Genomic DNA, 25,895 nt, shown 5'->3' with positions numbered 1-25,895 from the left:
TAATATAGACTAAGAAAATAATTATTGAACTGTATATGATATGAAAAAGCAATTTGTAATATAATAACTATAGATAATAATCATATTGTTATGCATCTACATAAATTGGCGGAGCTTTGGACATATCAATGTCCATTCTTCGGAAAGAATATTAGAAATATCCTCCCCACTAACTCTCTACCAAAACGTTAATTTCGTTATTTAAACTAAGGATTTATTTATTAATGGAAATATTGTAAAAGTTTTAATCAATATGAATATTAAAGGGAAAATAAAGAAAATTGATAAAGTAAAATAATTATATAGGTAGATAAGATCAAATAATTGATTAATAAGATGAAGTAGGCTGAAAGTAGATCAGGGTTATCAACTTTCAGTAATATGCAGCAGTATGCAGTGGATAATTGAAATAACATGAGTTTATATAATATATATATATATATATATATATTATATATATATATATATATATACAATTCGTTCTATAACATGGTTTAAAGGTTTATATTGGTGGAATGGGTGAGGGATGGTTGTCATGTGATCGTTCTAGGGCCGGACAGTTTCAGTCATTTGTTCCAAAATATGTTTTTTTAAAGTCAGTATGAAGCTCGCTCGGCTCTCGATAGACCTGATAGAAACAGGAAGTGTATTCCATGCACGACAGGCACTGACTAAGGAGGATTTTGTGAAAATAGTAGTTCGATGATTGGGTATCCTCAAAGTACTTTCTCCGGTTCTAGTATGTGAAGCATCTATCCTCCTACCTTCAGAGACAAATTTGAAATCATCTTTAAAATAGATCGGATTACCGTATTTCAAGATATCTCTAACAAGCTTGACTATTCGAAAAAGCCTCTGATCGGGAAGCTTTAATGTTGAACTAGCAATGTGGGCTGGGGTGATATGATCATGGCGTTGGAGAGAGTAGACGAAACGTAGACAATAATTTTGGCAACGCTGTAGTTTATCATTCAGAGTGACTTGCATATCGTTAAGAACAGAATTACAATACATTAAATGTGGGGAGATGAGAGATTGAATCAATAATAATTTAATGTTTCTAGGGAGGATATCGTGCATTTTCTTCAATGCATGCATGGCTGAGAATACCTTTTTACAAGTTTTGTTCACTTGTTCTGACCAGTCAAGAGTATTATTCATAATAATGCCTAAATTTTTAACTGAGCTACAGTAAGGAATATCATTACCGTCTACACTAATTTTGTGAATCGATTCAAGGTCAATATTGTTTATAAGACGAGAATATCCAATTATAATGGGTTGTGTTTTGATGGGATTAAGCTTAAGGCCATTTTTCTTTGTCCATTCCACTATCGAATTGATATCCTGATTCATTATTCCAACTGTTTCATTAATTTTTGTTATGGGACAGCTTAAATAGATTTGAAGGTCGTCTGCATAAGTATGGAAACTGGAGAATTTGATAATGGAAGAAAGGTCATTAGCATACAAAGTGAAGAGGACAGGGCCTAAAATTGAACCTTGTGGTACTCCATGCATAACGTTTTTCCAAGTTGACTTTTTGTCACCGACAGATACACATTGTTTCCTACCTAATAGATAGGATTTAAACCAAACTAACGAGTTGTGACTGAAACCAAGAATAGCCAACTTATTCAGGACTGTATGATCAACGGTATCGAATGCTTTAGAAAAATCAAATAGGGTGAGGATGTTGCATTTTCTTTGGTCCATAGCTAACCTTATATCATCAGTGACACGAAGCAGAGCTGTCTCAGTTGAATGGAATTTTCTAAAGCCTGATTGAAAGTTATGAAGCTTACTATTGTTGTCTAGAAATTTTACAACTTGAGCATGGATGAGTCTTTCTAGCACTTTGGACAATGCAGGTAAAATACTGATTGGTCTAAAATCCTCAACTTTATTGGGTGATGGAACTTTATTTAGAGGGCGAACCAGAGCAAGCTTCCAGTTTTCAGGGAAAATGCCTTCTTCAAGTGACTTGTTGAAAATGTATGTAATGGTTGGTAAAACAGCAAATAACATCTTCTTGATAAATTTAATAGGAATTTTGTCTACACCCGTAGCATTACTATGAATACGTTGAATTGCTCTGAAAGTGTCTTCTTCTGAGATTGGATGGAAATGAATTGATCAGTGATTGGTAAATCTAAGTTTGTAACCTGCTCTTCAAGATCATCGATATGATTAGCAATGACAACTTCGTCGCGTTGGTTAGAGTGTGAAACGAAATGGTCATTTATATTATTCAATGGTAAGTCAATTTGTGGATTCGATTTCTGTTTGCCAAGCCCGAATTCTTTTATTCCCTGCCAAAGTGATTTAGAGTCTTGTCTATTGTTTGACATAAACGAATTCAAGTACCTAATCTTTGAGTTCCGTAATTCCTGTTTAACCCTATTTCTAAGGCTCCTATACTCTATCAAACTGTCCAAGTCAAATGTCTTTTTAAATTTTCTATGTGCTTTGTATCTACGTCCCATCATCTTAAGTATGTCTTCAGTTATCCACGGTACTCGTCGTTTTCTATCAATCCTCCTTGTCACATAAGGTGCATGTTTGTCATACAAAGTCAAAGTCCAATTCTCGAAAGTCTTGACCATGTCATCAACTGAGGGTAATGCTTCAATTTGATGCCATGGAGTCTGAGCCACATCAGTCAGGAAGGCGGCTTCATCAAAGTTTTTGAAGTCTCTATAAGTGATAATTTTCTGTTCTGGCTTGGGTATCTTATGGGAAAGTACACAGTAGATCAAATCATGTCTAGAAATAGCTGGGACTGAGATTTGGCCTGCTTGAACAACCTCATTGGGATCACTAACAATGAGAAGGTCAATGATTGTGTGAATGAATGTGTGTCTGATTCATTAGTATGATGAGTTAGATCAAGAGGTAAAATAGTCATGTTCAGGCATTGGAAAATTGTAGTCAGTTGAAAGTAGTCAAAGTTACGATTTGTCATGTTCAAGTCGGTGTTCATATCCCCCATAACTAGTATACGGTTATAACAAGGCATAAGAGAAAGCAAGGCATTTTCGAAATCTGTGAAATGACCTATTTTTGGTGGGCGATAACAGATACCAACGAGTAATTTATCAGTACTAGATAAGGATAATTCAAGTAGCATAAACTCTGGTCTGGAACAATACTCTTGTTTAGATGTGATTAAAACTTTTGTTTTGATACCATCTTTCACATAAATTGCTACACCCCCACAAGCTTTATTTAATCTATCATTCCGGAAAAGATTATATCCAGGCAATGCAACAAAATTTGATGAAATACTAGGCTTCAAAAATGATTCGGAAATTCCGATTATATTGAAGTCCTGAAAACGGAAGATTGCTCTGAGTTCATCAATGTGGCAACTGAGGGATTGTACGTTAAGGTGAGCAGCCTTGAAAAGTTTTTTGAAAGAGTGGAGCTTATTTGCTAGAAACATACCTGCGTCATTATTACTATTATTGAAATAATCATACCTACTTGAGGGCGAGCGAGCTGACGTGTCAGTGAGAGGCATCATGGAAGCAGCAGACCAATCGTGAACCGACCTCAGAACGACACATAACGAGGAAAATGGGGATGAAACTGATAAAACTTAACCTAAATGAAAAAGTCTCTTGATTTGAGTGCATTCAGTATGCCGTGACAGTTCGGCTCCCTTCACTATTTAAAGCACTAGTTCAAAAAATGCACTAAACACAATAAGATGTAGATGTGTGGAGTTCCGATGATGAATAATCCTAATGGTGAATAAGATGAAGATTGAGGAAGAACTGGTAGTGGGAGATCTGGTCCAAGTGGAGATAGAGCGAGTAGGTATCCAGTAGTGGAAGAATCGGGTCCAAGTGGAGGTAGAGCGAGAAGGAATCCAGTAGTGGAAGATCGAGTCCAAGTGGTGACAGAAAGAGATGGAATCATGGAATCCAGTGGTGGAAAATCGAGTCCAAGTGGAGATAGAGAGAGATGGAATCCAGTAGTGGAAGATCGTGTTCATGGTGGAGATAGAGCGAAATGGGATCCAGTAAAAACTGAAAAAGAGAAGAAAAAGCCAGCAGAAAAACGAAAAATCTTTGAAGAAAGTTATCAATAGAGAAAAGATACATAATACAACTGATAATGAATAATATTCGCATAAAATTGAAGAGGAATAGTATGATTTAATGTGGGAAAGAATCGAATATTATATGGATATTATAATATAATATATGGATATTAGTAGAAGGTAATCAGATAGAAAGAGAAAAGGTAGAAAGATAAATAGATATAGAAAGAGAAATAAACATTTGAACATGCTGGATAGCTAGTGGAAAAATCACAGGGAAAATAATGATAATAATAGGGAAGAAAAGAAGAGAAAGAAGGAATGTGCACAAATTGAGAAGAACTTATGAAACTGAACTATAGAATAAGAAATAGAACATCGTATTGTGATTTTGAATTAATCAAGGAGAGAAGAAGAAAAGAAAAAGAAAGAGAATAAGAAGAAGACGAAGAAGAAGAAGAAAAAGAATAGAAAAGAATAATAATCATCATCGCAAACAACAATATTCAAGTAATCATTATAAATATAAGATCAAGAAGAGAAATGAGAAAGAAAAATAAGAAGTAGAGGAGACGATGGAGAAAGTGTTAGATTAGTTTAGATGAGTTAGGATTCATAAGTGTGAAAAATATTATATAGTATTAGAAGTATATTTTAATTAACTATTGGGAGTTGCAATAACGATAAAAGTAGTAAATTGAGAACTGTAATATTTTAGTGATGAATTTCTAAGATAACGTTAAATGAAACACAGCCCCTATATAAGCATATGAACAGACTACCCACCCCTCTGTTCTATCAATAATTCTTCACACATTACCTTCTATTGTTCGAGCTGTGGCAACAGTAGAAGATATCATTATGTATACCTAATATAGAAGAGATTATTATCTTCACCTATAGATTACATCCATATCTATAACGTATGTTAATCATCCAATTTATTTGAAATTCAGAATTTTCAAAATTATTAATTATGGAAATAATATTGGTAAGAGATGTAATAATTATTAGTAAGAATAGAGATAATGATTCTCTAAGTACCCTCTGGAGTATAGTAGTTGATGCATTGAACGTAGTTGACATTGAAAGTACTTATTGGAGATGGATATAGATAGTTGCGAATGATCTCATTTTATTCAGAATTTTATAATCTAAAACAAAGGCTGGAGCAAATTTTTACATCCGATTACTGGATTTGGCAGAAATAGCTGAAAACTGGAAAATGAACTGAAAATACGAGGTTTTTGGGCCACTCTGTATCTAGCACAAGAAAATTTTGAATGAAGAAATTGGTTCTGGACTTTTCTCATGTATCCAAATAATATTATATTGAAAATCTGGTGAGGCACACTCACACAACTTCCCTTGCCGTTATGAAAATTTATCACCTTACGCTAGTGTTCTCGCGCATCCCAAGTCTACTATTCAAATACATGAGACAGCTGGTGATAGGACAATAACGCTGGAGACACACGAGGTCTGCTACTTCGTAGTGAATGATTTAATAGAACCAACAGTTTGCAATTTAATAATCACATTTTCTCGAATTTCAAGCTTATTTTCAATTTTAGGTGAACATGTTACTGGACATTAATTGTAGAGATTTTCATGCTCAATCTTTTCCACTTGGATTTTTTTGTTTATTAACCTCGGGGCGGCCCTGATCACAAAAACTTTGCTGTTGACCGGACACTGCCATCTTGAATCGCCCATAAGAATTGAAAAAATAAAAACCAGAAATAAACATACATGTTTTACAGCAAAGTTTGAGTAATGCTTTAAAACTATTATACGATAGCACGTCCAGAAAGAAAGTTCCGTTTCAATTTATATCCGCTACAGCGCTGCGATCGCAGTTCCGCACAAGTGCGGTGGACGCTCTGTATCAAGGAGTAGAAACGTGCGCCATTTGGAGATCGCTGTCAGCCACGTACGTTTAGTTGTGCTTGTTTACAATATCAGTGTTGATTGAAAATCCCGCCGCTTGTGAAATCAGGTCTGTGATTCGTTTTCTGAATGCAAGGAATCGAACCCAAGTGAAATTTATCGGCAAATTTGCGATGTTTATGGACAAAGTGCAATGAGTGATTCAATGGTGAGAAGATGGGTCCCTCAGTTCAATGACGGACGTAGTGATGTGCTTGTTGAAGAACGAAGTGGGCGTCCATCTTTGGTTACAGAAGAACTGGTTCACGCGATTGATGACAAGATCCATGAAAACCGAAGGTTTACAATTAGTGCTCTCGCTATAGAATTTCACGATCACATATGCATGAAATTGTTACCGGAAAAATGAAATTTCGACAAGCTGGAAGAAACTGTTCCCAACTGGTTGAAGACACAGGCGGCAAATTTCCATGAAGAAGGCATACAAAAACTTGTGCCATGCTATGACAAATGTCTGCAAAATTTCGGTAGTTATGTGGGAAAGTAGTTTAAGAATTGTAGAATTTTGTGCAGTAGATAACTTTTCTGTATCTGTACACAATTTAATTTTATTACCAAACGGAACTTACTTTCTGGACCTACCACGTATTACATTTATTACTAGAAATATGAACTAATATAATTCAAGTATTTTCAAACTATTACTACATACATCCTCTCTATTTCCTCCTCAGAGATTTGCATGTGATACTCTTTAACACTTCTCTTGAAACTAGAGAAGGAGCCACAGTGCTTAACTGAATCTGGTAAACCATTGTAAAATTTATCCTCAAGGAAAAGGAATGATTTTTGTAAGAATGTGCTTCTCGGTCTGGACAATCTGATCCTTTCCAAGAAGCATGTAGTAGGTATATTCGTCTCTATTCTAATTATCCTCCATATTACCCAGTTTCCCACTATTTCTTGTCTAATAGAATTGGGTCATTACCTTGAAACAAGACAATTATCTCAATGGAAGAGCTCTAGACAGCGAAAATATATTTTCTACATTAACTTGTCCTCCAGTAACAATAATTTACTTGGTCAGGCTGCTGGATGACACTACAAGGACAGATATTAAAGTTTGAAGGGTTGACAGAATGATATTTGAGTGGAGAATCAAAATGTAAATGATCATCATTTATCATTTAATCATTTAATGTCACGTTAGAAAATCATTCATAATTTATTTATTTATTTGAAAATTTACATATTTGAGGGCACCAGGAACTGAATCCCATTATTGCCCTCATAACACACATTGCGCATACAATTTGAAAATACAATACATTAAAATGAAAATAGAATAACTTAACTAATATACTATTGAGTTTTAGAAAAAAACAAAATACAAAAAAAATATAATAGAAAACCTTGCAAATATGAAACTTATAGTATAGCAGATAAAAGAAGAAGAACTAAGTATGTAACTAATACTGAAGAATTCAAGAAGAAAAGAAAAAAGAAACAAAGAAAAGAGAATCATGGAAACTTTGCAAATATGAAACTTATAAATAAAAACACTAATATATTATGTAATACATAGGAAAGAAAAAAAAAGACAAAACTCAACAAATATAAATCTTATTCAAGTCCCGCCTGAACACACTGTCTGAATCAAAAAAATCTAATGCATTATTAAGCCTATTGTATAATCGAAGAGACCTAAACAGGGGAGCATTGTAACCACTGACCGTTCTACATCTGATAAAATCAAAGGTGGGATGATCTCTGGAATTGAACGCAGGAACATGGAACCTGATCGATGAGAGCAGCGAAGGAGAAGAAAATCGACCCCTTAACAGACCATGCACGAAAATCAATGAGTCTCTCTCCCGTCGTAATCTCAATGATACAAAGTGAAAGGTACCTCTCAAACGGTCTGTAGGAAAACCCAAAGGACAGGATTGGCCGAAGCGCTTGTAATAGAGAAACCTTAAAAACTTATTCTGAACAACCTCAAGACCATGAGTACACAAATCAGTATAAGGGTTCCAAATCACAGAGCAATATTCCAACACACTCCGGACCAATGACACATAAACAGTACATATTGCATCAAGGTTATTGAAGTTAGCTGTATTCCTCATAACAAAACCTAGCATTTTATTGGCTCTAGATATGTTATAGTCTATGTGCACTGAGAACCTGAGACAGCTATCAAAGATTACACCCAAATCCTTACATGTATCGACTCTTTCCAGATTCATACCATGTACTTCATAAGAAAAGTTCATCTTCAAATTTTTTCTAGAGAATGAGATACACTTACACTTCCTAACATTCAAGTCAAGTCCATTGATAGAAGACCATCTAGCCAATCTGTCAAGATCTTGCTGCAACAAATTACAATCATTGGAGTTAATAATCTCCATGTAGAGCTTTACATCATCAGCAAAGATCAAACATTTTGCTTTCTTTAACTGGAGAGGCAGTTCATTGATCAATAGAAGGAATAAAAGAGGACCGAGTACACTCCCCTGTGGAACTCCTGAAGTGCTGAAAAAGGGAGTTGATCTAGAACACCTGACCATAACGTAATTGGTACGATGGAATAAGTAACTTCTGAAAAGATTCACAAGTTGCACACAAAAACCCAAATCATCAAGTCTCCTCAACAGTGCTCCCTGATCAACACGATCAAATGCTTTTGTATAGTCTGTGTAAATGACATCAACCTCACCTCCAGAATCCATTGCCCTCGAAACATCCATAGTGAACTCAGTTAAATTGGTGACCACAGACTTTCCAGGGAGAAACCCATGTTGACAGTCCGATATCAGAGGACGGGAGTAATACAAAATCTCACCATACAAAACAAGCTCAAAAACCTTTGCAAAGACTGAAAGCAGGGAGATCGGACGATAGTTATCAATTAGATCCTTCCTGCCAGACTTGAAAATGGGTATTACCTTGGAAATCTTCATCCTTGTAGGAAATAAACCTTTCGCCAAAGATAAATCGAATATATATTTCAATGGGTCAACCAACACATCTCTGCAACCTTTCACTATGAATGCAGGAACCTCATCCCCACCAGGAGTAGTGAGTGGCTTCATTCTATTAATTGCCCTCCTTATGCTATCAACAGAAACTGATGGAACAGCTAATGAACTGGAAGCCAAATCCCTTTTAATTCCATTTTCCTCACTAATCTGATTCACGTTATCACTAAAGGTGCAAGTAATTGGAGTATAAACCGACTTGAAGTACTCAGCGAAACCATCGGGCAATTCAGATCCCACAAAGGCCCTATCACCGAGCTCCATTCTCTGACAGATCCCCTTAGCCTCACGCTTACTATTCACAAACTTCCAGAACTCCTTCGATTCACCCTTGATATTTCTCTGTACCCTAGTCATATACTCATCATGAGAACGGGATATAAGATTCTTCAGCTCTCTTCTATTAATTCAAGTTAGTTTCTGAAAAAAGTTGAGAAAACGCAGAATAATTTATGCTGGAGACCGCTGGAAAAACCCCCCGATTTTGGGTGTAGCTTCGGCGTTATTTCAGAGCCCTTCTAATACAACATTTCCACACCTTAGCTTTATGAATGTTGTTTTATCAGAATTCAATTCAAGTTTGTTCATTGTGAACCAAAGAGATAACGACTATGCTCAAATTTGAATATGTGTGGCGTTAAGTCATTTCAATACAACATTAATTGTACACTTCAGCTGAACATGTGTACCAAATTTGAACATTCTCTGTCAATTAGTTTCTGAAAAAAGTTGAGAAAACACAGAATAATTTATGCTGGAGACCGCTGGAAAAACCCTCCGATTTTGGGTGTAGCTTCGGCGTTATTTCAGAGCCCTTCTAATACAACATTTCCACACCTTAGCTTAACGTCTTTACAGAACTTCATTATTTTCTGTTCATTTGAGAAAATGCAGGAAAATGAGAGAGAAGAGATGGATAAGAAAAAATGGTAACACTCATAACTTGGGCCTTATACTCTAAAGTATTAAAAGTAGAATAATGTAATGGAAAATCCAATAATTATTTATATACAATCTTAATAATAAGTAAATAAGTATTAAATGAATTTCCAGTGACTGAACATAAAAATAGTTATTTGTGCAACTAGTGCACAAAGTGAGAGTTTGCTGCACCAAAAGAAACGTTTACGCACGAGCCGTAGGCGAGGGCAGAATGGTTTCTTGAGTGCAGCAGAGGAACTGTGCGCATGTATTTCACATTAAATTTTTCCTACAGTTACCATTGAATATGAAAAGTGGTTGATTATGGGTAAAATGATGGCTGAAATCCATCAAATGTTTGTCTGTATAATTTTGTTATTAATAACAACTTTAATTTATTTTAAACTTGATAATCCAATTGAAAATTGATAATCAATAATTTATTCAAATTAAAAATTAAATTAATCTAATTAATTTGAAAATTTGAATAATCTTGTGTAAATCTTAATTTCTAAATAATTTTTCAACTAATCAATTTATGAATGAAAATAGTATATTTCGCTTCTAGAGCAGAAAATGAGATTTTTCCGGCTCGAAATCGGTTTTCAAGCCCAAGGCCATAGGCCGAGGACTAGAAAAGATTGAGAGCTGGAAAAATATTTTTGCCCGTGGTGTGAACGATATTTTTCGCCACACTACAGGTATTGCTGACAAAATAAATAAAGAATACAAAATAAAGAATACTCATCATCATCTTCAAGCATTTTTGAAAATTCAGAATGCGCTAATCAACAATAAATTATTGAATAAAAATGGTTGTGAAGCAATTTCTGAATTAGTTTGATTGGAAATTCGAACTGAAATAATTGCAACTTCAGATGAAGAAAGTTGACACTCGCCCGATCTAGCGGATGACTTATTAACTACGGATGTTAGCGGCTAGAAAGAGAACATTTTCCGGCATAGGCTGGAAAGAAACCCTTTTCTGACGTCAGACAATAGTCGTCTGCAAACAAGGTCTTTCAGATCTATGTAGGGACTGGAAAATAGCTGCTTTCTGTGCAGTGTGGCGAAAAAATATTATTTGAAATAATGAATAATTAATAATATTCAAAATGTATAATTTAATGAGTTATCATTTCTATTTATTTGAAAATCAGAAAAAAATATAGATAGAACAAATTCGGATTCAAAATACACGCCAACAATGTCAACAGCTGATTGGGAGGGCTGCAAGATAATACGCAAAGTATTAAGAGTGTAAAGTATTACTTTGCGCACTAGAGTGGAAAAGTGATTTTTTGCGTTCTGTAATCAGTGTAGGAATGGTCAATTTCCAATGTACCTGTAGGAAAAACAATTTCAGTACCATTCCATCTTTATTATTTCTCTATTATCAAACACCCTCCCCCCCTACCCGCTATCAAATTCATGTAGGCAACGTCACAATGTACAGGTAAGGTTTGAAGGGAGCACGAAATTTTAGGTCATCCAACCCCCCCCCCCCCATTACAAAAAATTCTGGCTAAGCTACTGGTCATACTGCAGCTTTAAGAAGCTGGGAGTTGAGTTTGACAAGAAGGATGGAATCCTTGACAGCAAAGTATGTAACACTCAGGCGTTTTTTACTTTCTTTGCCCTATTACCATAGGTAAGGAAAGTATTGCTTTCCAAAAAAATTTAAGGTACCCTAATTTCATTTTTTCTATTTGTTTCAAGGTCCCCTGAGTCCAAAAACATGATTTTTGGGTGTTGGCCTGTGTGTGGGTGTGTGTGTGTCTGTGAACACGATAACTCCACTCCTAATTAACCGATTGACTTGAAATTTTAAACTTAAGGTCCTTATACCATGAGGATCCGACATAAGAAATTCAATTCAAAATGGCGGATAATGGCTGGAAAACCATGTTTTTCACGGTTTTATCGAAAACGGCTCTAACGATTTTCTTCAAATTTATACACTAGATAGCTATTCATAAGCCCTATCAACTGACATGAGTCTCATTTCTGGGAAAATTGCAGGAGCTCCGTAATATTCATGAGAAGAATGAATTTTGAATTTGAATTTCTATCACGATTTTCTCAAAAATGACTTGACCGATTTTTTTTCAAATTCATATCCTGTATAGTTATATATCAGCTCTATTAACTGGCATGAGTCTCCTTCCTGAGAAACTAACAGGGAGGGGGTCCACCCCAACGTCCTTCTCGTGTGTGAGGTAGGTAGATAGAGCAGTTTATTTAAAAGAACACATGTCGATATTTTATTTGTAGAACAGCTGTTTTGACAACTTTTAAAAAATCCTCAAATTTCATAATATTCAAACAAAGGAAAATGTACTCTGAAAACAATAACAATAGTATAATAGTAGTTTTAATTATTTAGCCGCCAATCGGCATTATGTTATTCCCCTAAATTATCCTCGTTTAAGAATGATGCTTATAGATCAATGAGCAAGGAAATTTGTGTGAGTGTACCACACCAGATTTTTATTCAAGAAGGGGCAAGTGGGGACACTGAAATAGCGCTACCATCCAAATACAAGCAAGACTAATATGAGATAAGCAAACCCACAGCTTAAGCAATACCTACTACTACATCAGGCCCCACAACTGGAGCTCCAATGAACTATGACGTCATTACATGTAGATCACTGATCTACTGGCGGTAGGCAAGCGAAGTAAGAGCGCTGATACTTGTTATTACATCTGATACGGTAACCATCGAAATTTGTATTACGAATTCTATTTTCACGGTCTATTATTTTAATAAATATAGTTTGTTTATCATAAATCTAATATATGTCTGTGGAAAGTAATGGTGAATGGAGTTTTAAATCATGGGATTTTGTTGTTGTGTACCCAACTGTCGCGGGGAATTATCAGAAGACTTCAAAAGTTTCTGTATTTTCTTTTCCGAAAGATGAAACTTTGAAAAGAAAATGGATACAAGCGATAAGAAGGAAGAACTTTAATCCTACAAAATCTTCAAAGGTAAGTTATCATATTTTAATTTTAATTGCCTCAAGTTTTCCTGCAAAGGCTGCAAAACAGACATTCATTAATAAGCATAGCTACTTTGAAAAAATCAAAATTCATAAGTTTATCATAACAGACAAGCGTGTTTATATTTTTTTGGAAATTTTTTTTCCGAAAATCTTCAATATGTCTGCATTTTATGCTGAATTACTCTGTAGTTTCTCAACTAATTATGTTTATTCAGTTATTATTTGAAAAATGTTTATCAGTTAAAATATCTATTTTTGTAAGAATATTAAAGTAGGCTAGATGTGTTGAGAAATTTTTATCCTAATTCATAAATTTGTTGATCAGTGGAGAGCAGGGATGAGAGAAATGGAGGACCTTTTCTTGACAGGTTTAATAAATTTGCACCTTTGTTTCAGGTATGTGAAAAGCACTTTGATGATAGGGATATCATCAAAGTAGTAAGAGCATACAACGAGCATGGAGAAAATCTGGAAGCCAAACTCAATAGAGTCAAGTTGAAAGAAGGTGCAATTCCCAGATTCTTTCCCAATTGCCCAAAACATTGGTCAACTAAATATTCTTCAAGAGAAAGTGCTGAAGAGAGAAGAGAGCGTCAAGAAAACTATCAGTTGAATCAAGCAATTCAGAAAAGTTTGCAATCAAAGAAGAAATACGATGATGAATTCAAATTTAAAAGTTTTATTGAATTATCAAATTTAGTGGATTCAGTGAAAGTTGAAGTAACAAGTGAATGGAGTGTCGTAAAAAAACCAGACAGTGTTCTCTTCTTGATTGTTGAAGCTGTGCCTGTGCCTAACATTGTACTTTCAGCCATGGTGAATTCAAATTTACACTTTTCGTTATTTGTGGGGCAAGTCGAATTAAAAGCAATGAACAATGTAAACTATCCGCGTGATGTAAATGACATCAACGATTTGATTGAAACATTGCATTCATTTACCAAATTCATTCAAAACTCTAATGGGAGGCCAAATAAAAGTGATTTATTCAGCACAATTGATGGGTGTCTGAGCCAAATTGAGGAATTGGAATTTGCCTCCAACTCGGAAAAATTGAAGTTTATTAAGGAACAATTAAATCTTTTAGATACAAATAAGTTTTCTAACCGTTACTCAACAGAGTTCACCGTTTTATGCAGTATTTTCCATAGCATTTCATCTCATGCTTACAGATACTTGGGAAGTTTGGGCATAATCACATTACCTCATCCGAATACACTTCACAATCTATGCTTGGTTCACAATTCAAATCCAAGTATAGAGCTAACTGATAAAAACTTTCTCAGTTTTGCCAAGCGCAAATTTAATCTATTGAATAAGAATGATCTGACTGTTTCATTAATGATTGATGAAATTCATATCAAGCCGTATCTTGACTACACTGGAGGAGGAATTTTGGGCCATGCTTACTATAGTCAAGACATGGCAAGTTCAGCACATGTCTTTATGATTCAGAGCCTATGTTCTTCTTTCAGAGAAGTGATTTTTATTTTACCAGTGAGAACTATCAAAGCAGAAACATTATTTTATCACATAGAAAAGTTACTGTTGGCCTACAAGAAATAGGTTTCAATGTAATATGTGTAATAAATGACAACAATGCAAGCTATGTCATTATTCAGTAATCCTCCTAATTTGAGTATTGTGTATCCACATCCTAGTGACAATAGGAAGCCACTTTTCTATTTATTTGACACTGTGCATATTTTGAAATGCATAAGAAACAACTGGATTAATCAGAAGGATACTGAACAAACAATCAAATATCCAGAAATAGAAAGTAATGAGGACACAGTAAATTAGTTAGTGCTTCATTTGGTTGTTTGAAAAAAGTTTATGATATTGAGCAAATGTCATAAAATTTGCACACACATTGTCAATGAAGACACTTTCACCCACGAACTTTGAAAGGCAGTGTGTAAAATTTTTTCTTAATGTTTTCAATGAGCATGTGGTTGAAGGGTTGTTGGCCATTGGAAGATTACATTCAATTGAGCACTGTGATTCAACAGCAGACTTCATCAAGTTCATTTCGAAGTGGTGGAGAATTGTGAATGTTAAAACTATGTTCAAAGACATACGTTTCAAAGATGACTTACAAATGCCTCTTGCTCCTCATCAAGAAAACTTCAAGTTTCTGGAAAAGTTTCTAGATTGGCTTGACGTTTGGAAGCAAAAAAATCTTCAAAAAAACAAATTGACAAAAGAGAGACACATGAAGCATTAAGTCACACCACTCACGCTCTTCTAGAATTGACAAATTATTGCATCAATGAGCTTAATTTCAATTATATTCTTCCTGGAAAAATTCAAACAGATGCACTAGAAGCACGTTTTGGAAAGTATAGAACAATGGCAGGATCACAATACCTGATCTCGTTACGTCAGGTATTTGAGGTGGAATCAAAAATTCCACTGCAAAATCTACTTCCACTAACATTGAAATCCAGCAAATTTGGCAATATTCAAGTTGAATTGAGTGAAGAGGTATTGAATAGTACAAATGATCCTTTAGAGCAATCAGTGAGTGGATCAATTCCAAAAAGTTTTGAAGACCTTGTCTTTGAAGAAGAGGACTTTGCAAATATTGAAGACAATGTTCCAGTACTCACGTATTTAGCTGGCTATTGTGCAAGAGCGGTGTTAAAAAAGAACAAGTGTGATCACTGCCGTCAGTCACTCGTCCTAGCTGACAAATCATTCATTGTTGAAGAACAGAACTCTGCAAACTATAGTATGATACAAAATATTGACAGAGGTGGATTATCATATCCTAAACCCGAAGTTGTGAATACCATTATTTTGAATAGCATTATGATTCAAAAATTGGTTGAGAAAACCAACGAAAAAGAGTTTCTTCAAGTTGAAGATCAACGGCAATTATCAATGCAACTCACAAAAAAATTGATGGATGAATATGGTTTATTCCAAAGAAGTCTAAATTGTGGAGTGCATAGCAGAGAATTGGTGCTAAATAGTCTTCTGAAGGCATCTACGAACATAATGCTCAAGAACTATGTGAAGATAAAGAACGATAATTTTTCAAAAAGTAAATTGAAAAAAAGAAAGTTGAAAACTGTTCAACACTGAAAAGTTTTGATGAGTGAGAAATCGTGTAATAACTTTGGAAGAACTGTACATAAAGTGTGGGACAACAGTTTACATGAAGTGTGAAAGGACAGTGTAAGAGTGTGAAAGGAAAATGTAATTAAAGTTTGAAAGAACAGTGTAAATAATGTGTGGAATAACATTGTGATAAGAGTGTGAAAGAGCAGTGTAAATAAAGTATGAAAGAACAGTGTAAATAGTGTGTAAAATAACAGTGTAATTGGAGTGTAGAAGATCAGTGTAAATAAAGTGCGAAAGAACTGTTAAACTAATGAATTAAAAAGTAAATGAAAGTTTTAGAACTGTCCATAACATCATAAGATGGAAAGGTTTTACCTAACTAGAAAACATTCTAATAATAGGTTTTTCTGTAACCACAGATTTATTGTCATCCAGGTCTTTGGGAGCCTCTTTTCTGAAAATGAGTTACCTCTGATTTGGTTTACCTTTGCATTATCTCTCCTTTGATTCTGATACAGGATGTTATTAGGTATATTATTTGGTTGTTATTAGGCTGTTATTTGGTTGAGATGAATTCATCAATATCTCTATCACTGAATCAAATATGTCTATTAAGCTGAAAGTATGAGGAAATTATAGCATTAGTCGAATAAAGTGTTTTTATTTTAATAAAATTCCTATTTAATCTGTAGTTTAAATATTATTTCACCCGATAAAAACCGATATAGCAACAAAAGTTGGAGAGCATACAATGATGAGCTAGTATAAACTACTATGATTCTAGGAAGAATCAATCTACATGCTATGACGTCATTAATTAGTTGTGGGGCCTGATGTAGTAGTAGGTATTGGCTTAAGGCCCATGCTATACGAGCGCTGATGCCGCGGCGTCGGCAACGTTGAACTAAGTTATACACAGCGTTGTTGTCGCGCACTATGGAAGTACCATTGCCCAGTTAATGCGACGCTGAAAACGCCGCGGCATTAGCGCTCGTATAACATGGGCCTTAGATGGGGAGCAATTTTTAACTCATAATATATTTACCGGAGACGGTTCCTAAACTGGTTGACCGAGCAACGGGAGTAGCAGACACAGTGTATTTCAACTTTTTTATCAAAGTGTGCCAGCACTTTTTAAAAAATGATAAAAAAGATAATTTTGAATAAAATTTAGAATTTAGAAATAGGCCGACACATCTAGAAAATACCTGAGTCTATACCTAATTCATGCAGGTGAACGGGCTAGAGTCAAGAAAACTTCAATTAATCTTGCCATGCCTGATTTAATAGGTTTATACTATAGAATAACACGACAATTTGAAATAATTGAAAAATACAAACAGCTTCAATAAACATTGGCAACTAAAATCGAACAACAGAAACAACAATTTCATGTTACTTTGGTGACATTCTTCATCTGATTCGGGGGGGCATTACTATCCCCGATTAGATAGCAATACGTCACAAAACCAAACAATATCAGTCATCAAATAACAAGTTCATTTCAACATGGAATTACTCAAGAAAGAAAACCCGTTGAACCCAAGTTCGTCGATAGTAACCCATATAACCCATTTCATAATAATTTTGAATCCCCATTTTTGATTGACATTCTCGAATGAACCTTTGTTTCACTACACTGCACTTTCGTTGGTCTGTACGTTGCTTTATCGTCGGGGTTACAGTACCTTGTTTTTGGCGGTGAACTTTTACCGGTTGAATTTGGCTTGACGGCGACGTCCTCTTACGTCCCTAGACCTGTCGTCTGAACGGGTGTCTTGAAGCGGTGTTACATAAAGTTGCGGAACCAAAGGGGTGGTAGTACAAGAAGTTGGTTGGGGACACACATGAACCGCTGTAAATAAATGTATTACAGCATTAATTTCTAACTCTCCTACAATTCATCAAAAGCTAAAACAGGAGTTTATTCTGTTATTCAATTTAGATTTTATCTTGACGTTCTGATTTCATTCTCAAAATTTAACAGATTCAAAACAAATTTACTTGCCAGAGTGTCATTAATATACAATGCAACATTTATGAAAACACCCGTAATAAATTAATATAATGCTTTTAGAAAATGAATACTTCATTAATTATGATGTTAACTATCATGATGTTATGATGTTACTTCATTAATTATGATGTATAAATTGATATAATACTCTTAGAAAAGGAATAATTCAGATTGAAATGATGCTAACTTATATGATATTTTTCGTTTGGTTTGCGAAATCAAATATAATTTTTCATATAGTAGCTCGACTGGTATTGTTGGAAACTTGTGCGCTAGCCAACTTTTATTAATATTAATTTCATGGAAAAGAAAAACTTTCTTCTTCGTCTATTAAGATTTCTATCATAAAAATTTACTAAATCATTCGAAAGCCTTAATGACATAAGAAAACAGAGTCTGAAAAATATAAATTATAAAATGTCATAAACTCAATATGAACATAATCTTAAAAATTTCATTCCAATTTAAAGGCTATCTTCCTGACTTTCAGCAATACTCTACGATAATATATCTCCAGAAACAATAACTCAAATGTAACGTAACTGAAAACTTTCTATACTTCTTTAGAAAAAATTTATAAGTATCTTCCATCACTAATAAAATCAAAAGGATTATTCTCAATTAATATTATTAACTTGAAAAATAACAGGCTTTGTTGATAAAATCTTTTGATTGAAGTTTCAATTAATTAATTTCCCTAAATTATATTTTAACCTTAGTTTACGTACCTTAGCGGTTATTTGAAGAAACAATTATTCGTACATGATGAAGAAACACAATTAAACCTTTCAGGACATGGCACTACTAGTAAATTTAAACTTTAATAAAAATAAAACTAACTAATGATATAAACTTGTAAACTTGCCCAAAAAGGGCGAAACATAATGACTACATCTTTACTCTCGTAGTGCTCCTAGCAAAGTGTCCTCCGAAACGTAATCTGGTCTCTCGACTGGGGAATCCCCACTACTGTATTTAGAAACAGGTCTCTTATTGGGCGAAAGGAATCAATTTGACCAATCGTCGCGTGGCTTCTAGAGCCTTTGGACCAAATAGTAACTGCAAAATCGGTAGTTTGTTATAATTTCATTGCTTGCTGTTTTCCAACTTATCGCACTTTATGTCGCGACAGGAAGGCTAAGTTTTAGAGATAATTCCATAATCTACATTCCTCGACGACTCGGAGCCACAATTTTTAAATATCTATCATGGGAAACTCGAAGTCATGGCCGTTCATAATAGAGAGAGAAAATAATTTATTTCGCTAACTCACTTACAATAATGGCTCTAGTCTATTGCGTATTAAATTTACTATTATAACTTGGGAAAAGGCCTGAATTAAAAGGAGTGCTCGGCACAAAAGGTTTACCAGCACGATCACGATCAGTTTGCTAAACGCTCCCGGTTCCCGTAAGCAAGTTTTATCAATCGGTTATCACTTAATATGTGACATGATCAAGAATTTAAAAATGATTGTACAGAAATCAATTAATTTATCAATGAACCTGTAGTTTTGTTCATTTACCTAAAAATCTAATTCCTTCGTATATCTGAAAGGATAGTCATAATAGTTATATATTGCTGATGATTATGTTTTTCAGAGATGTGTACAACGTAGACTTTGATTTGCAAAGTTTCTTGGACTATGACATTTTGCAAAAAGAAATCAAACTTGATTATAGAGTTGCATTGCAAATGGTGATTTGGGAGATGGTCCATAGGGTGCTTGTTTGTGCTTTTGAGGTGAGTTACATTTCCTTCCAAACTACTAAATTAATCTAGCTATCAGCAATTCACAGTTTTTCGAAATATAAAGTGTTCATAAATGAATATAGAAGTTTCAATTCTTCACAGTTATAAACTATATGTTTAATGGAAAAACATTTTAAAACGTTTTATGTATGTTCAATGTGACTATAGTGAGGTCCACGTTATAATGGCAGTGGATAAAGATAGGAGAATAGCGATGCCAATTCTCTGCATTAATTATATTTTTACACTCAAAAACGTGATGAAAAACGTTGTGGACCTAGAAAAGGATAGTACCACCGGCTTTGTCGAATGATAGAAAAGGATGGCAAAACCAAAGTTGATCAAGTACTGTTATTATAACGTGGACCTCACTATAGGTACCATCTGTCACATCACATAGCTCACATCAAGTCTATAGTCGAGTTTTTCCGAATCGTTGATAAGTGAAGTATCTTCAGTAATAATTATATATACAGAATGTCCCACCAAGGTTGTAACAGCCGTTAACCATAGATTCTACTCGACATTTCTGAAAAAAACTGTTCAGTAAACTTTTTTCCTATCGACCTTAGTTTTCGAGATATATCGATTTTTCGATATTTTCAGAATACGCCTACTTCTGGTCATTAAATACTCAATAACTCGAAAACTACTGGTCGAATTTCAATTTCAAGAGTATTGTTGGAAAGAGAAAAACATTTCAAACAAGTTTAATTTAATTTTATTTGTTGTAAGATATTTTGTAGTTTTTTATTAGGGCTTAAACTTGAAATTCAAACAGCACGCATCAATTGGTGATCCTAGGGTGGAATCACCTGATTTCTCTCTGACAATATTCACAAATTTTAATCAATATTTTAACATTATACAATGATATGACTTTTTCAATAACTTGCATTATTTCCTGTACCATAAATCCTGAATAAGATAACAGGAAGTATATGTTTCAGCCTATTTCAGTACAGTTTTCAGTGTGCTTTCCAGTTAATTGGCATGCTATGTATCAACTTTGGCAAGTGAAGAAGTGTTCACGTTCATTATCATGAAATTTACCTTGATTGAGTACTCGAACATGTTATTGGTGTATGGAGAGTGTGAATGCAATTCAAGAGAGGCAGAGAGAGTATACAGGAGACGTTTTCCTGACCGAAAACACCCATCTCATAACACGTTTTCAAGATTGACAGATGTCAAGATGGTAATGGTCTAGGATCAGTTTCAAGGTACGAGAGGCCCGTCTAAATTTCTGAAGCTTTTGAGAATGTTATTCTGAAGTATTTCGAGCAGAATCCTCGATCCAGCATCCGGCGGGCTGCTGGGATATTGGATGTTTCAAGAATGATAGTTCAAAGAATATTGAAGAACAATAACTTTCGACCATTTCATGATACCCCAGGTCAAGAGTTGAATGAACTTGATACTGTTTAAAGGATGCAGTTTTGCCGTTGGATATTAGCACAAAATTGTATTTCGAACATTTTATGTGCAGATCACAGATAAAAGTACGTTCACAATAACTGGTGCTGTAAATTTCCACAATAACTTTTCCACATACATGGACCTTCCATTTTCCCTGCAAGAATACATGGTGAATTTTTTATGGACTTTCCGGCCAGTGAGCTTCACGAATCGATGGAAGACGTACCTCTCAATTTGAGGCAGAATATGTTGCTCCAGTTGGATGGCTGCCTCCCTCATTACGCTAGAAACGTCCGTGGGTGGTTTAACAATTATGCTGGGCAGTGGACCCGTAAGTTGTCCACCACGCTCACCTGATCTTACTCCAATAGACTTCTACTTTTGGGGGGTTGTGAAAAGTATAAAGTTTACAGAGAACCTGTAGAGACCAGGGAGGAACTGATTCTCAGAATTCGATTAACGTTTAAAGTAATGAGGAGTGAAACCAACGAAGTGAGACAGGCAACTCGAAGCTTGATGAACGGCAGAAGAAGTTGCACAAAGAGAAATGGAGGTTATTTTGAATTCCTGTAAGCAGTGAGCATGACATGTAACTTGATTATCATCTAAATGGTTGCCATTAGTTTTTTTCAATTCTGTCATTCATCTACTTTGAATTATTATTCTATAAATAAATTTTGTTGGATCTTGTAAAAGTGCATGATTAATATTTTATATAGGATTTAGGCTATATGCTACAGAAAATAATGCGATAATCAGGTGATTTCACCCTTAGGAAAATAATGCAAGCTATTGAAAAAGTCATATCATTGTAGAATGTTAGAATATTGATTAAAATTTGTGAATATTGTCAGAGAGAAATCAGGTGATTTCACCCTAGGATCACCACTTGATGCTTGCTGTTTGTGAATTTCCTCATTTTGAAGGTGTTCATTCCAGATATTAGCAGTTTTGAACACTTTATCATGGAACTTACCTTTTCGAATTTATACTCATTCGAAAGCTAATGAAATGAAGAAGTTTTTGAAATATTGAAACCACTATAATCACCCGGAGAAAAACCGAGGAAAACGGTTTTAAATTTCACTTTGAATTTGAAGAATAGCATTTTTCAAGTTTAAGCCCTAATAAAAAACTACAAAATATCTTACAACAAATAAAATTACATTAATCTTGTTTGAAATGTTTTTCTCTTTCCAACAATACTCTTGGAATTGAAATTCGACCAGTAGTTTTCGAGTTATTGAGTATTTAATGACCGGAAGTAGGCATATTCTGAAAATATTGAAAAATCTATATATCTCGAAAACTTAGGTCGATGGGAAAAAAGTTTACTGAACCTTTTTTGTCAGAAATGTTGTGTAGAATCTATGGTTAACGGCTGTTACAAACTTGGTGGGACACCCTGTATACTGGGTTACCTAGATTCTACTTGACATTTTTGACAAAAAAAGTTCAGTAAACTTTTTTCCTATCGACCTTAGTTTTCGAGATATAAAGATTTTTCGATATTTTCAGAATATGCCTACTTCCGGTCATTAAATACTCAATAACTCGGAAACTACTGGTCGAATTTAAATTTCAAGGGTATTGTTGGAAAGAAAAAAACATTTCAAACAATATTAATGTAATTATTTTCGTTGTTAGATATTTTGTAGTTTTTTATAAGAGCTTAAACTTGAAAAAATCTATTCTCAAAATTCAAAGTCAAATTTCGAACTGTTTTTTCTCGATTTTTCTTCGGGTAATTATAGTGGTTTCAATATTTCAAAAACTTCTCCATTTCATAAGCTTTCGAATGAGTATAAATTCTAAAAGGTAAGTTCCATTATAAAGTGTTCAAAACTACTAATATCTGGGATGAACACCTTCAAAATGAGGAAATTCACAAACAGCATTCATCAAGTGATGATCCTAAGAGTGAAATCACCTGATTATTGCATTATTTTTTGTAGCATATAGCCTAAATCCTTTATAAAATATTAATCATGCACTTTTACAATATCCAACAAAATGTATCCATACAATAATAATTCAAATTATGTGACAGTATTAGAAAAAAACTGATGGCAATCATTCAGATGGTAATCAAGTTACATATCATGCTCACTGCTTACAGAATTTCGAAATAGCCTCCATTTCTGTTGATGCAACTTCTGCTGCCGTTCATCAAGCTTCGAGTTTCCCTTCTCACTTCGTTACAGGCCGTCTCTTCATTACTTTAAACGTCAACGAATTATGAGAATCAGTTCCTCCCTGGTCGCTACAGGTTCTCTGTAATCTAAAAACTCAACTCATCACAAACCCCCAAAAGTAGTAGTCTATTGGAGTAAGATCAGGTGAGCGTGGTGGCCAACTTACGGGTCCACCTCGGCCATCCACCGCCCAGCATAATTGTTATCAAGCCACCCAAGGACGTTTCTAGCATTATGAGGGAGGCAGCCATCCAACTGGAGCTACATATTCTGCCTCAAATTGAGAGGCACGTCTTCCATTAATTCGTGAAGCTCATTGACCAGAAAGTCCATAAAAACTTCACCATTTATTCTTGCAGGGAAAATGAAAGGTCCATGAATGTGTATTGTGGAAATTTACAGCACCAGTTCTTGTGAACGTACTTTTAACTGTGATCTGTCCATAAAATGTTTGAAACACAATCTTGTGCTAAGATCCAACGGCAAAACTGCATCCTTTAAACAGTATCAAGTTCATTCAACTCTTGAACTGGGGTATCATGAAGTGGTCAAAAGTTATTGTTCTTAAATATTTTTTGAACTATTATTCTTGAAACATCCAATTTCCCTGCTGCCTACTGGATGCTGGATCGATGATTCTGCTCGAAATACTTAAGAATAAGATTCTCAAAAGCTTCAGAAATTAAGATGAGCCTGTCGTACCTTGAAACTGATCGTAGACCCTTACCATCTTGACCTCTATCAATCTTAAAAACGTGTTATGAGATGGGTGTTTTCGGTCAGGAAAACGTCTCCTGTATACTCTCTCTGCCTCTCTGGAATTGCATCCACACTCACCATACACCAATAACATGTTCAAGTACTCAATCAAGGTAAATTTCATGATAATGAACGCGAACACTTCTCTACTAGCTAAAGTTGATACATATCATGCCAATTAAATGGAAAGCACACTGAAAACTATACTGAAAATAGTTTGAAACATACACTTCTTGTTATTTTATTCAGGAGTTATGGTACCGTACAGGAAATAATGCAAGTTATTGAAAAAGTCATATCATTGTAAATCATGAAAGTCATATAATGTTAAAATATTGATTAAAACTTGTGAATATTGTCAGAGAGAAATCAGGTGATTCCACCCTTAGGATCACCACTTGATGCATGCTGTTTGTGAACTTCCTCATTTTGAAGGTGATCATCCCAGATATTAGCAGTTTTGAACACTTTATTATGGAACTTACCTTTATAAAATTTATACTTAACCGAAAGCTTATGAAATGGAGAAGTTTTGAAATATTGAAACCACTATAATTACCCGAAAAAAAATCGAGAAAAAACGGTTTGGAATTTGACTTTGAATTTTAAGAATAGAATTTTTCAAGTCTAAGCCCTAATAAAAACTTCAAAATATCTAATAACGAAAATAATTACATTAATATTGTTTGAAATGTTTTTCTCTTTCCAACAATACCCTTGAAATTGAAATTCGTCCAGTAGTTTTCGAGTTATCGAGTATTTAATAACCTGAAGTAGGCATATTCTGTAAATATCGAAAAATCTATACATCTCGAAAACTAAGTCGATAGGTAAAAAGTTTACTGGACCTTTTTTTGTCAGAAATGTTGTGTAGAATCTATGATTAACGGCTGTTACAACCTTGGTGGGACACCCGTATATATCATAGATTTATTGATACAATTACAAATCATATGAATATGATCGGGATAGAACAACAGGCATAGCCCAAAACTATTTTGTTCCCAAATTTTTATAAATAATAATATGTCCAAAAAAATAGGTTATGTTCTTACTGTGGAAAGTTCAATTTCTGTCCAAAAATATTTGTGAGCTAAAAGTTTTAAATAGCAATAGCAGCAGCAATAGCTGTTTCAATCTGATTTCTAGATTTAGCTGGTAGCGGAGGCACGTATACTCGATCCTTGATGAAGCCTCAAAGATAAAAATCGCATGGCGTTAGGTCAGGAAAACGAAGAGCTCACGCATAGCATGTCCAGTGGGACCGCAGTGGGGTAGCCGTTCAAGCAATCAAGCAATTTTTAATACTGGTTATCATGTAGAATTGAATTCTAAGCACATTTGGTCCAACAACATTTTCCCGTAAAACGCACGGTTCGGGAAATATTCACCGTCTTTGCTATTTTTAGGACAATTTTTTTCGAGTTGGTTGAAAACAGAAAAAAATGAATAATAAGCCCTTTTGATGACTGAACCAGATGTAGAGCACAATTCTAAACACATTTTGTTCAGTTATACTTTCCCGTCAGACGCACCGTTTACAAGTAAATTGAGCCTAATGCTAGGACAGTCAAATTTTCATCCATCAATGAAGCTATCAGTCTGGTTATCAACTGAGGTATTACATGAAGTCTGCACAAGAATAGTGATTTCTTGTGGAGTGGAATCGAGGTGCGTGACCGAGGTTTTAGTGACCGTAGACGACTACCTGTACCCTCCTAAAAACCGGTTTTAAAAGGTGACAATTAGTCGGGGTGGCACCTAGTCGCGATC

General features: G+C 34.7%; 1 protein-coding gene across 1 annotated transcript in view; it reads left to right on the top strand.

Annotated features, from left to right (window-relative positions):
• LOC111047188 (protein FAM8A1) overlaps nt 1–25,895 on the top strand; it is a 44,651-nt gene that overhangs the window by 9,195 nt on the left and 9,561 nt on the right. Inside the window, exon 3 of the mRNA XM_022332875.2 lies at nt 19,599–19,740. Within this exon, the coding sequence (XP_022188567.1) occupies nt 19,599–19,740 (142 nt within the window). The remainder of the gene's footprint in view (nt 1–19,598; nt 19,741–25,895) is intronic.

This window comes from Nilaparvata lugens, chromosome 1 (genome assembly GCF_014356525.2).
Source record: "Nilaparvata lugens isolate BPH chromosome 1, ASM1435652v1, whole genome shotgun sequence".
Taxonomy (NCBI): Eukaryota; Metazoa; Arthropoda; class Insecta; order Hemiptera; family Delphacidae; genus Nilaparvata; species Nilaparvata lugens.
Note: the sequence above shows the minus strand (reverse complement) of the source record. Positions and strands in the feature narration are given on the sequence as shown.